The sequence below is a fragment of the Macrosteles quadrilineatus genome, unplaced genomic scaffold (assembly GCF_028750875.1).
Source record: "Macrosteles quadrilineatus isolate MER2022 unplaced genomic scaffold, UCM_ALF_1.0 Scaffold_1__1_contigs__length_201487025, whole genome shotgun sequence".
Classification (NCBI taxonomy): Eukaryota; Metazoa; Arthropoda; class Insecta; order Hemiptera; family Cicadellidae; genus Macrosteles; species Macrosteles quadrilineatus.
In genome coordinates, this window is record NW_026542594.1 from 12,361,697 (window position 1) to 12,376,185 (window position 14,489).

General features: G+C 33.7%; 1 protein-coding gene across 1 annotated transcript; it reads right to left on the reverse strand.

Moving 5' to 3' along the window:
* Positions 1-416: 416 nt before the first annotated feature.
* LOC128983639 (uncharacterized) lies at positions 417-11,541 on the reverse strand. Its single transcript, XM_054403010.1, has 3 exons — positions 11,417-11,541; positions 2,398-2,716; positions 417-868 (listed from the first exon to the last, which is right to left on the reverse strand). The coding sequence occupies exons 1-3, from the start codon at positions 11,534-11,536 to the stop codon at positions 465-467; spliced, it is 843 nt and encodes a 280-aa protein (XP_054258985.1). The 5' UTR covers positions 11,537-11,541; the 3' UTR covers positions 417-464.
* Positions 11,542-14,489: the final 2,948 nt, after the last annotated feature.

Sequence of the window (14,489 nt, forward strand, 5' to 3'; positions counted from 1 at the left end):
GAATACTGAAGATTTCAATTCATTTTGTTACGGTGTGATACTGTTCACCTGAAATTAAGATACAAAGATGAGCCTTTTCATGAAAGTCCTTAAATGTATATAGAACCAGCATAAACAATTATTTACCGTTGAACAGAGCTTTATACTCTACTTCTAGCTTTTTATACTCTAGGAAGTATAAAATATTTACAGTTATCTTTCCTATGTGGACATATGGCCTTAATCATGATTCATAGTCATAAACGAAATGCATTTACTAATTATGAAGGATTTATTTGTAATAAAGTATGGACGAATATATATTTTAAAATTATAATTAACAAGTTTGGGACAAATAAATAAATACTTATTTTCTAAGAAAAACAATAAATAATTATTATAACTAAGAACTAACTATGATAGTTTGAAAGGAACTGTTTCACTGGCTGAATTTGTAGATTAGTATATAATTAACAAAACATTTGCTAACGAAATAAGCCAAGAGTCCAAAGGTATGTATCGTCACTGTTCTGGAGAGGGTATCCACTTCTAATTATATCAGAGGTTGACACTATATTGTGAGTATGCCCAGGCCCCAGGTCCACACTTCTCTTGTGGTAGTGACCGTGGTGGTCGTGTTGGACCTCTGATGAGTGTGTGTTGACGTGACTGACGATAGGTTTAGCTATCACTTCGTAGGTCTTGGTCTCTCCTCCTCCACCTCCTCCGCCCTTCATCGCAGCAAACGCTGCCATCATCAGAGCAGCAAGTGACGTCATCAGTGCCTTGCCAGCCAACGCCGCGAGCCCTGCCATCATCATGGTCGCCATCATACCTCCCATCATCGCTGCTACTGCTCCGTATCCTCCAAGACCCTCCTTTTTTCGACCTGTAACATTAATACTGTACATACTTTCGATGGCATGGTTGGTATGTGATTTTGTAGCTAGGATACGTTTATATGTGGAGTGCATGTTAAGGCAAATATTTTTGAACATAAATCAAGCTCAATTTTTATATTTTATTGTTTAGTGTAATAAAAATGTCTATAAACAAAAATCAGATTTATAATAATTAATATAAAATCAATACTAGTCCAAACAAGGTTTAACCTCCAAAAAGATCCAAAAGTTTTGAAACTTTGCCCACTTATTTCTAGGTACCTAGGGAAAATTATACCAAAACTCCCCATGAATATGAGGCGAGCTCTAGCGGTGGTTGGCGAAAACAGGGCACCCTTTTCTGTTTTTGCCTAAAATCTTGAGAACCGTTGGTCGAAGTTAAAAGTAGCTACACACCAAATGAAAGGTCATAAAATTTTCAACAAAAATTTAATTTACACTTTTATTTTATTACTAATGGTTAAGGAGTTATAGGGCTTTAAAATGTGGCATTTTTTCTTAAACTGTCTGTATTTTAGTTTGCACCATTGTTCACACCCCGATAGTTTGAAAAAAACACCATATTTTAGCGACCTATAACTCGGTACCATTAGGAATAAAATAAAAGTGTAAATTTTTTTGGGAAATGTTATAATCTTCCATTTAGTACGTGGTCACTTTTAGCTCCGACAAACTGTTCTTGAGATTTTAGCAAAAAAACTAAATAATGGGCCATGTTTTCGCTAATTGCCACTACATCTCGCCTCATATTTATGGGGACTTTTGGTATAATCTTCCCTAGGTACCTAAAAATATGTGTGCAAAGTTTAAAAAGTAAAAAGTAAAAAGGTGTGCAGCTTTCAAGCCATTCTTATCAATGATATTTGATAAAAAAAAGACACTTTTGGGGTTATGTAATATTTTATTATTGTTTGAAATAATTTGAAATTGCTTAAAATAACTTTCAATTAGGATGGAGACTGTTGCATTGTTGTGGCAGACTTTAGCCGCATGCCTCGGCATGCACAACAACTAACCTCCAGCGGTCACGTATTACTAAAGCTGCCATATCTCAGTTAATATTCGTCCAATCTTAAAAAGTAAGGTGTCAATCGATTTGTAATTACATTGCCTTAAATAGGTAGCCTTGTAATTTTTTTGTAAAATTAACGGTTTTTGATTTATGTTAGAAACAAAATCTTAAATGGCCGCAATTTTGTTTTATGTTTTTAAAAAAATTGTCTTAGTTTTTTTGTAGCTTTGTCTGGTTGTCATAAATATTTCTGAAAAGTTTTAATTTCGTATCTTTTAGCTTTTTTAAGAAAACAATCAATAAGTTAAAAAAAAATGGCGGCTGTGTGAGTAACTAAGGACTTCCGAACAATTTAAATATGATATATGAATATGTTTCTTAGCCAGGAATAATACCTTAAAATATCCGACTCGAATTCTTAAACACCCTTTATAAGCTGGAAGTGTAAGAATTTCGAGTGTATTAAAACATACGCTTGGGAATTGAATGAAAACATAGCTTTACCTGTTACAGAATCAATAACTGTGTTCTGAATGGTTGTATTCCCTCCTGATAAAAGGTCTGCGATGTTGACGTTTAGAGTGAGAGACCTCAAGTATTTTCTGAGTGAGAAGGCTACCAGATCATCCAGAGGGGCGAGGTCTGAGGAGAGGCTCCGGGCGAGCTCCGGCGGTAGCTGGGAAGTCTCCGAGGAGTTAGTAGAGAGGTAAACTCCGGGGATCAAAGAGAGGGCCGAGCCCTTGGACATGATTTCTGCTGTGCGGACCAGGTTGAGCTTGAGGCAGGCGGGACTGAGCTTGCGGTAACACCGCTTCCAGACTACCTGGGAAACATCTCAACATTATTTACTCGATGAGTCAGGGTCTAGAACTAGATACCCAACTCTTAATTAGGTGGTCTTTTTGCATTACCGTAGATGTCCAATGACTAAAAAACTTATAGTTTGTGATGGATTTCCAATTAAATAGTTTGATTACACATTCATCCCTATTACTTTCATATCTTTAAAGATAATCTGATGATCAAATTGAGTGAATTTATGTAAAAGGACTTGTATAATGTGTTGAGGCCAACTATATACTTGCAATCCCGGTTTCAATACTTTATTACTGGATATCTAATACAAATAAAGGCGTGTTTCCTACTTTACTTTACTACCTATATGTTTTTATTTAGCGATGTCCATGTTCAATAATTTCACATTTTGCAAGAGCTTATCGGAAAATCATAAATTTAATCAACCCATGTTTTGTCCAACGACCAATGGGACTCAGCCAGTGCAGTGTTCTGATTGGTTCTTTGAATCGCATGACCAGGTTGTTTTGATTGCACAGTGGTACAGGTTATGTGATAGTGAGCTATATACAGGGTGGCTGAAAAGTAACTTGCAACCCTTCCCTTAACTTTTCAATCATTTGAGATATTTGAACTCGGTTTGCGGCAACCTTCTTAGATATGAGAGGCTACAATAATTATGGTCAATTTTGAAAATTTTGCCCTTAGGGGTAGCGGGGGTAGGGGGTAGCTCAACATTTTCAGATGACAAGTATAGTCGATTTTGGTATCATTTTACAGGTCTTGACGAAACATAAACATTGACATAAATAAAACCAAAATCGGCTCACTAATAACAAAATGGCGCTCTAAAACATTTCAAATCCAAAAACCATGAGGGTGGCAAAAAAATTTACTTGCACCCTCTTTAACATTTTAACTATTTGAGATATTTGAAATCGGTTTGCGGCAACTTGTTTGGATATGAAGGGCTACAATAATTATGGTCGGTTTTGAAAATTTTGCCCTTAGGGGTGCGGGGGTAGGGGGTAGCTCAAAATCTTCAAATAGCAAGTATAGTCGTGTTTGGTATCATTTTGTAGGTCTTGACGAAATATAACAATTAACATAAAGAAAATAGAAATCGGACCATTATTAACAAAATGGCAGCTAAAAATGATTGAGACAATGGTTATTTAAAGTAATTTTGAACACAATTCCTCAACCGAATTTCAAAATTTTGTTTTTGTTTTGATTAAACAAGATAGCCTGTACACAATTTTATTAGGTTTTCCACTGTAAACGGTGGAATTCTTTTTTTGTGTTTATTGGTTTGTAGTTTACCTTCCAGCTCTATAATTAGGTTTGGAAAGTAGCGATTGTTGTAAACTAGAATCAGTGAGGTGGTAAATCTGTGGGGAAGTCGCAGCTTCCTAGGTGAGCGTTCTCTCAGCCGTGCTCTATTTACACGCAGAACAGTGCTGTGGAGTGTGGAGTGAGGTGGTAAATCTGTGGGGAAGTCGCAGCTTCCTAGGTGAGCGTTCTCTCAGCCGTGCTCTATTTACACGCAGAACAGTGCTGTGGAGTGTGAGTGTGGTGGTAAATCTGTGGGGAAGTCGCAGCTTCCTAGGTGAGCGTTCTCTCAGCCGTGCTCTATTTACACGCAGAACAGTGCTGTGGAGTGTGGAGTGAGGTGGTAAATCTGTGGGGAAGTCGCAGCTTCCTAGGTGAGCGCATCGATCTCTATTAATACAACTGGATCGCGCGCTGTGTGTTGGAGTTGCGGTCCGGCCGCTCGGCTCTGCCCCCACCACTAGTCCGTGTAGAAGCGTGCTCTCTTACATTACACCATACGGCGGGACCACGTCTGCCGTCACGAAAACTGCTATATCTTCACATGTAGCTGCTCGATTTTCAATTCATTTACATATTTTTAATCCGTATAAACGTGTGAAGAGTATAGTCTAAATTTCATATCAAAATAATGTAATGGCAAACTTTAAGTAAGTTAGAAAGCGACCTACTGTTCTGATGTTTATTTTAACCACATCATTAATTGTGGTCTGATTAAAGCTGAGGAGATCAGTCATTCCTTATCATTAGGTTATTAATACGTTTTATCGGTATACCAATCACCGATCACTATATTTCAAATAAAAAATAGTTAAAGTAAACTCCAATTTAAAATGTATACTGCAGATTATTGTATGAACACATACCAAACTTCTGTTTACCGTAAACATAGTGTACAGTATTAATTTTTAGCTTAAATTCATTTATTTTGAAATTGTTGACAAAATGTATGTATTAATTTAATCATTGCTAGGCTATATTTTTATATCTCTCAACTAATACAATTAATTTACGAGAAGAACAATAAATCACAATGAATACTTTTACACACTAATTTAACTAATTCAGTTTCAAAATGTTGCTATAACATCTATATCTATACTTCTATACTATTATATAAAAATCTAATGGTGTCTGTATGTGTATTACTAATAGGTGCAAAAACTACTGAACCAACTGGGATTAAATTATACGAAAATATAGCTACCATACCAGGGACCATTATAGGACTATTCACATTTCGATACTGACCGTAGGCTTTGCCCCTTTGGCTTTAAAAATTCTGAGGTGAACATTTTAAAAGTAAATATTGATTGGTCTCCATATCTGCGATGAGAACACTAACAATGTTTGTTTACATTTGCTTTGACATTTAAATGTAAACAAGAAGAACTGCTAAACTGCATATTTCACAATTTTAGACAGCTGATACAAAGAAATTAAATATAATATTTTCCATAACTATGAGGTAGGTTTATTTTAATCTAACTTTTTATCATGGATTATTTATTCTCAAACTATGTCAATGATTATAAAAAAAAAAGATTCTATAACCGTTGCTGTATCAACTCAAGGCCCCACTCAAAGCGTCTAAGTTATGAAAATAATGTTATTGATATGTTTTCATGGAAACAGTATGAAAATTACAATGTATAGATGGTTTGTATGAATTTGGAGGCTACTTTAATTAAATTGAAACTGCTTAACATGCGTTAGATTAACTTAACATAACTTGCACATCACATTGTTTTTTATATGTATATTTAGGTAAATTAAGTTATTGTGTTTTGCTAAACCTATGCTTAAACTAAACTAAAGAATATCATCAATAACTAAATTGTACGTTGATTTTTGTTTTCTTAAATTTGTTGTATATATGTAACTATATTTAATTATCAAATGCTAATACAAAATACTCTTATTTTATCTTAACACAGCTTTCAGTTCACATTTACTTTATTTGATTCATTTATTATTTGTGTTTTGCCAAACCACTGATTAAACTAACCCAAGGAAAATATCATAAAACTAATCAGTACACAGTGCTCTTTTGTTTCTAAAAGCAATGAAATATCTGATACTATGTTTACTTAATGGTAATTGTGAAAATGTAAAGGCAATGGACGATGGAACTGATTAAAAGAACGAGTTTGTATATTAAGTTGTTTGTTGATATTTTTGTAGAGTAGAATCAGGAGATGCAATGAAACATATACTGTATTTGCTATTACATTTTTTAGTCTTTGATGCTTTGATAATCATATTAGTTTTGTCTGCTGTCTTTAATGCTAAATTATTTGTTTAAATTTTGTTATAGTACCTATAGATATAGTCTCTTTAATATTTAAAAAAAAAACAGTATTGATAAGGCACAGCAATATTTCTAAAGTTTATAACAGCTGACTTAGTTTTGCTAATGATTTATTGTGAGTGAAGAAACTGAAGATGGAAGGATTTGTGATTTAATATAAAGAAGAGTGAAATTTAAAAAAAAATGTTCATTAAAATTTAATAATTGGTATTTTTGCAACTTCAAAATTGAAATTTAAAATGGCAATAATAAATCAAAAGATATGTAAGATGAAGGTAAATCATGTAGGCCTATGTCAATGTTTTATTCGAAGATTTGGTAATGTTTTCTCACATCAGCCTACACAAGATTTAAAATTAATCAAAACCAAAATAGTGGTATCCCCTACTTACCAGATTTAAAAAAACGATATAACTTAAACGTTTCTATTAAGGCTATAAAAGTTGAATTTTGTTTCTAAAAGCGTTGGCGGATGTGTAACTATTATATGCAACAGATGTAAAGATTAAAATGTTTCTATTTTGTGTCCTCTTCCCGTTGCAAAGCACGGGTACAACAGCTAGTTATCTATAAACAAATGTTTGTTTACTTTAAAATAAGTAACGTGGAAGAAAATCAAATAAGAAATTCAAAGCTTAGAGGTAATGTAAAATAAAACTTATTACTGACGAATAAAATGGTTTAATACATAAACAAAGATTCCATTAAAATATTTACATAATCATAATACATTAGTTGGTTCTCTATGTGTTTTTGAACAGGATTAACTTATATAGTTTCTGTCGAAGTCCAGTGGAGCTTGGGTTTTGGTTTATTGTCCTCAATTTAGATTGGTGATGCAGCATAATTTTTAAATACAAGTATCCAATCATTTTTATTAGTTTAATTTCATGTGGAGTTTCTCCCAGTTGGACAACTTCAGTGTGACCTTGAAACATACTTCTGGCAAAGGTAGAGCATGCCATGTTGACAATACGGTCAACCATTCCACTCTTCGTAATGGTTTCATTCAAGTGGGAATACTATAAGTGGGGGGTACTATAAGACTTGACCTTTGAAACATAAATAGATTACTATTATACCGTATAATTAATTCACTAATTGTTCAAACGACGTGAAACTTAACATACGTCTTCGTTATATTATGGAGAATGCAATAGTAAAAATCGCAATAAATTCCATCAAGTAACAACAAAGTTATGTCAGTTTTTGTTCACGCAAACACGGTAGCTACATATGATTTGTAAGGCTACAGTGGCGCAGTTCACGGACTAGGGGTGGGGGGAGCGCTGTCAAGAGGCGGACCGCTACAGCACACACACTCATATGTGCAGCGCGCAATCCAGTTGTATTAATAGAGATCGATGGGTGAGCGTTCTCTCAGCCGTGCTCTATTTACACGCAGAACAGTGCTGTGGAGTGTGGAGTGAGGTGGTAAATCTGTGGGGAAGTCGCAGCTTCCTAGGTGAGCGTTCTCTCAGCCGTGCTCTATTTACACGCAGAACAGTGCTGTGGAGTGTGGAGTGAGGTGGTAAATCTGTGGGGAAGTCGCAGCTTCCTAGGTGAGCGTTCTCTCAGCCGTGCTCTATTTACACGCAGAACAGTGCTGTGGAGTGTGAGTGTGGTGGTAAATCTGTGGGGAAGTCGCAGCTTCCTAGGCGAGCGTTCTCTCAGCCGTGCTCTATTTACACGCAGAACAGTGCTGTGGAGTGTGAGTGTGGTGGTAAATCTGTGGGGAAGTCGCAGCTTCCTAGGTGAGCGTTCTCTCAGCCGTGCTCTATTTACACGCAGAACAGTGCTGTGGAGTGTGGAGTGAGGTGGTAAATCTGTGGGGAAGTCGCAGCTTCCTAGGTGAGCGTTCTCTCAGCCGTGCTCTATTTACACGCAGAACAGTGCTGTGGAGTGTGGAGTGTTCTGCAATACCACAACATCGTGGTTGTCACTGACACGGATGAGAGACAACACGTGACATTTTGTAATAGAAACTATCTATTCCAGCCATACAATAGGCATACTGTACTACACTCTATTCATAATACGGAGGAATTATTGATGCTGTACGAAAGATACCGAAGATACAGTATTTGTAATTCGAATGGTTTCTTTTTCCCTCTACAATTGAAACTCGTGATAGTTCAAAACTCTTGATAGTTCAAATATATTTGCTTGGCCGACAGATTTTATATTATCTATATTACAATCATTTAAAGTAATAATAAAAAAAAAAAAAAAAAAAACAGGCATATCGGTATTAAAATGGACACCTTTACACCTTTAGGGCTGGAAGCCAATACAAAAACTAAATTACATATTTTTTCTCAAAATACATAAGGCATTTATTTTTTATAAGGATAAGGATTTTTTTTGTACAAAAATAAAATGTAATGTTTAAAATGCTGGAGAATTTTTACTGTTTATCATCAACTAAAATATGAAATGATCAACGTGATACATACCATTTAATATCCATTCTAAAGAGAATCGGTAGAACTAGTTTAAGGAATAACGAAAATAAAAATTAAATTAATTAGAAATTCACTTTTGTACTATTAGCTAACATGATTCATATTTTTTAAAGTTTCCGCACTCATTCGCATGATTGACACAACAACAAGGTTTCAGGAAACTTTATAGCACGTAAATGCAGCTCTTTAGTCATGTCGGAATATTCTCAAGCGTTTGATTCATTATATCATAACTTGTTGTTAGCCAAACTGCACTATTTCAGATTTAATAACACAGCAGTATCATCTCCCCTGTCAAAAGAAAGGGAAACTCCCCAAGGAACATGCTTAGGACAAAACCTTCTACAATATATACACTGCTGACCTGACAAGAATCGCAAAAACGTGCAAATTACATTGATTATGCTGACGATTGCCAGATACATCTGCCCTGTGATAAAAAAACCGACGTTAAAGCCGTTGATGAAATTAATAATGAGCTAAATCCGTCTGGTCAAAGAGCCATGGATTGAAACTGAACAATGATAAATGTTAAGTTCTCCATTTTAAACGAAACACATATATTAAACACATATTAAACGAAATTAGGCAAGGCATGGTCAGTAAAATTAAAACAAGTGGGACAGCCGGCAATATATGCGAGAAACTAAAAACACTTGGAGCAATTCTCAATGAAGACCAGACGCTATCTGACCATGTAAACTTCATGTCGGCTGCGAGGTCTGGTCTATATTATATTGAAAGTGATTTTACTTGAGAACGCCGAAATAAAACTAGTAAGGGCCTTGGTATCGTCAGTTTTTGATTATTGTCTTCCAGAATAAGAAAAAATCATTACAAAAGGTGATCTAAATAAAATCCAACGACTAAAAAACGCATCACTTATATTTATTTATAATTGGACGAGAAGATATCACATAACTCAACTCCTTGCAGAAACCCAGAACGCTGAACAAGTTATGCAAATTAAAGATAATTGTATATACAGTACCTAACCTGCAGCCTGATACGAAAAGCTACAGAGCACGGCCATCCCATCCTGCTCTATTAGTGTTATTTGTGTGAGAAACTTCTCTCTCGCTGAGATGTCTCTGTCCGTAGCACAAGGCAAGACAAGTTGATGCACTTTCATAAAGTCAGGCATGATGTGGGGAGGCGCGCCTTCTCATACTTCGGCCCTACCATGTATAAAGCTCTCCCTGATCAAGTAATAAGGGTTTTGAAACTCTTTCAACACTTAAAAAACTATAGGAATATTTGTACAGTATCTAAAGGAAATGCATGTTTTCATAAATTGTTTATCTATTGTTATATAGTTTGTTTTTATGGGTAGTTTATTCGTTTTCCTGTAGCAGCAAACCTAGGTACTCCTTAAACCTAATGTTATTTAAAAGGGTTTAATTTAAAATCAACTGAGGCAGATGGAGATTCGCTTAGCTGGCAGGTTTGCTGTGGCGGGGGTATTTATTTATTTAACAGATTAAACATATGAATTATAATAACAATAGTTTGTACTTTAAATGTGGATTGATTTTCAATCATCTTATTTTCAATATCTCTTAATACTGTTAAGAATATTAGCCATTGTTTTGATTTGGTTTTGATAATGTATATTGGATGAATGAGTTACGGATAAGTGTAGTTACATGACTAGTTACTAGTTACATGACAGCTTTGTTTTGGCTTAGTCATACAAATCCTTTTGCCAAAATTACCTATTATAAGCCCATTGATCAATAACTAACTGGGATATGGTTTAACATTGTCTCAATCGTGGTTTATTGATACTCACAATAGTGGAATATACTATTTCCTCTTTCATTATACACATATCCATTGAAAATGTGTATGAACTTAGTTTTAGTTTTATACTATTTTAATAATCTTTATAGTAGCTTTGACTATTGATACAACTACACATTCCACCCCCATGTTAGAGTTGTCACCTGTTTTTAATCAAATTCGTCGTAGTTTATGTGAGCTACCGACATATTGCGCTGATCTAAATTACTCACTTCTGTAGAATACATGATGTTTTCTACCAATAAAAACTTATGTAACGACTTATTATTAGCTATAGCAACTGTTTTGATCCATCATACCAGTATCAAAATATAAGGTAGACAATATAAGTTTAGACACTAGCGCATTCTGTCACTGGCTCACACAGCAACATTCTTTTATAGTAAAAATGGCAACAGCTGATCCATACAGATGGGATATATAATTCTGTGTCTAATAGTAAACTATAGTAGTTAAGTGCTGATTAGTAATGTCGTTTAAAAAAAAGTATGCCATTTGGTTTAAGGAGATGTTTAGTGAAGCTAATTTAGTTTGTAAGATTGAAATATAGTTTTAGATTACTTATCTTAAATCCTTACACTTTCATAATGCTATTATGAAATAATTAAGGCAATTGGAGTACTATAAAGGCTAGTTTTACAATATTCTTTACGTTATAAGGGTATTGGCAGCAAAACCTACTTTCGATCTACCATTTTAAAGCGAAATATGTTAAATTTGGTCAACAAATCAAGCTTACCATAATTAAAACAATAAAAGTAAGGAACTCCAGAACTATTAAATGTTACAAAATTAAGATAACATTAGTTTGTACTACCTGCTTGACGAGCTGATCTTCGTCAGCTGATAAGGTCGGGTCTGACTCAAGGCCGTCGTCATCAGCAGCCACTATCGCCACCATCACCACTACAACAGCCACTAACCATCGGGCCACCATCCTCTTGTGTCGGTCCTGTCGCTCACTGACCATCCACCGGACACTCTCTATATTTATACTGCCAGGAAGGCACATTCGGTTTTTGCAGAAGCGTCGGTTAACTTCTTGAGCAGGTAATTGTGAGAGGCGCTCGACCGTGGTTCATCGCCCATCTTCACCATTGTCTGGACAATAGCTGCACTAGGATGCAGACTTTTTCAATTTTCAATGTGAAAGTTGTGGAATATTATTGTATTTTCTCTTACTTTGCCAGTCGTCTGAAGTGTGAAAGTATTGTCAATAATAATATATCCTTATTTATTATAGTTCCAGTTGGTTTTAAATGAGTTTATATAAAAATGTTTGGTTATAAAATAGCAGTAGGCCTAGAAATGTTTTTGTCGTAAACATGTTTTCCCGATGTTAATTGAAGGTCTATTAAGATTCTTAAATCAATTAAATGTTAATTTACAGATATTACGAGTAAATATACGATATTGAACTTTATAAGTGGTATACAGGAAACATTATGTACCCTATATGGTACTTTCCTGTTAAAGGGAACATTCATTATTATCGATGATTTTCTCTCTCGATATATCGATAGTTTTGTTTTTCTTTACAATCCATTAAAAATTGACAACTGATCTTGTTTAGGCTAAAATATAGTCTATTATATGGATTAAGAAATGAAACTGTTCTAAGCTATCTTAACATAACCAACCAAATTTGCTGTACCCTTTTTAAATTTATAAATTCCATTTGATAACAGAAACAGGAAGTGGAGAATATTAAACGGATTTTTAAATGTTACAGCAAGTTTGGTTGGTTTTGTTAGGTTAGTTTAGAACAGTTTCATTTCAATATTCTTTTAAAATTATTGTTTGTTGATACTGATTAATATTTATTTATCGTAGTTGTCAGATGATAGGTTTCAATTAGTTAATATCGATATATTGGGGAAAAAATCATCGATAATAATGAATGTTCCCTTTAACAGGAAAGTACCTATTAGCCTATTATATTGTGTATTTTATAAATTCGTACCAAATCCCTCAAGGGCTACTTGGCGAGTGGAGTTGATGAGCAATTCTGCATACTCTGCATTAGAATAACCATCTTTAGTTATTTTTGGGTTTCCAATCACAGAATAAATAAAACTTAAACATAAAGGAGATAATACTCTACCTAAATTGCAGATATAATGGCCTAATTCATAGCGTAATCAAGTCAAGAAATATATCAAAGACTAGCTGTTGTACCCGTGCTTTGCAACGGGAAGAGGACACAAAATAGAAACATTTTAATCTTTATATCAGTTGCATATAATAGTAACACATCCACCAACGCTTTTAGAAACAAAATTCAACTTTTATGGCCTTAATAGAAACGTTTAACTTATGAATTTTAAATCTGGTAAGTAGTGGACACAACCATTTCATCTCCCTTAATTACATATCTTTTTATTTATTACTTTATTGAGATTTTAAATTTAAATATTGAAGTTTCTACTAATTATTCAATTTAAATGAACATTTTTTTTCATTTCACTCTTCTTAAATCACAAATGATTCCATCTCCAGTTTCTTCACTCACAATAAATCATTAGCAAAACTAAGTAAGCTGTTATAACTTTAGAAATATTGCTGTGCCTTACCAATACAGTCTTTTGAAATATTAAAGAAACCATATCTATAGGTACTATAAAAAATGTTTAACAAATAATTTAGCATTAAAGACAGCAGACAAAACTAATATGATTTTCAAAGCATCAAGGACTAAAAAATGTAATAGCAAATACAGTATATGTTTCATTGCATCTCTGATTCTAGTCTACAAAAATATCAACAAACAACTTAATATACAAACCAGTTCTTTTAATCAGTTCCATCGTCCATTGCCTTTACATTTTCACACTTACCATTAAGTAAACATAGTAACAGATATTTCATTGATTTTAGAAACAAAATAACACCGTGTACTGCTTAGTTTTATGATATTTTCCTTGGTTTAATTTAATCAGTGGTGTGGCAAAACACAAATAATAAATTTATCAAATAAAGTAAATGTGAACTGAAAGCTATGTTAAGATAAAATAAGAGTATTTTGTATTACCATTTGATAAGTAATCATAGTTACACATATACAACAGATAAAAAAAAACAAATATCAACGACTTACAATTTAGTTATTGATGATATTCTTTAGTTTAATTTAAGCATAGGTTTAGCAAAAAACAATAACCTTATTTACCTAAATATACATATAAAAAAACAATGTGATGTGCAAGTTATGTTAAGTTAATATAACACATGTTAAGCAGTTAGAATTTATTTAAAGTTGCCTCCAAATTCATATAAAACATCTATAAATTGTAATTGTCATACTGTTTCCATGAAGTCATATCAATAACATTATTTTCATAACTTCGACGTTTTAAAAAATTCATAGCAGAGCCGGAGTTGATACAGCAACGGTTATAGAATATTTTTTTTCTATAACCATTGACATAGTTTTTGAATAAATAATCCATGATAAAAGGTTAGATTAAAATAAACCTACCTTATAGTTATGGAAAATATTATATTTAATTTCTTTGTATCAGCTGTCTGAAATTGTGAAATATGCAGTTTAGCAGTTCTTCTTGTTTACATTTAAATAACAAAGCAAATGTAAACAAACATTGTTAGTGTTCTCATCGCAGCCATGGAGACCAATCAATATTTACTTTTAAAATCTTCACCTCAGAACTTTTAAAGCCAAAGGGGCAAAGCCTACGGTCAGTATCGAAATGTGAATAGTCCTGTAATGGTCCTTGGTATGGTAACTATATTTTTGTAAACTTTTAGCCCAGTTGGTTCAGTATTTTTCGCACCTATTAGTAACACACATACAGACAGACACCATTAGATTTTTATATAATAGTATAGATTACTGTTATATCATGTACACAAATTGGAATCGAAGGGGATTT

Excerpts from the sequence above, each read along its gene's own strand:
- LOC128983639 (XM_054403010.1), bottom strand. The coding sequence starts at position 11,536 with ATGGTGGCCCGATGGTTAGTGGCTGTTGTAGTGGTGATGGTGGCGATA. Across the intron at positions 2,717-11,416 it reads AAGATCAGCTCGTCAAGCAG|GTAGTCTGGAAGCGGTGTTA; the intron begins GTAGTACAAACT and ends GATGTTTCCCAG. Across the intron at positions 869-2,397 it reads AGTTATTGATTCTGTAACAG|GTCGAAAAAAGGAGGGTCTT; the intron begins GTAAAGCTATGT and ends TTAATGTTACAG.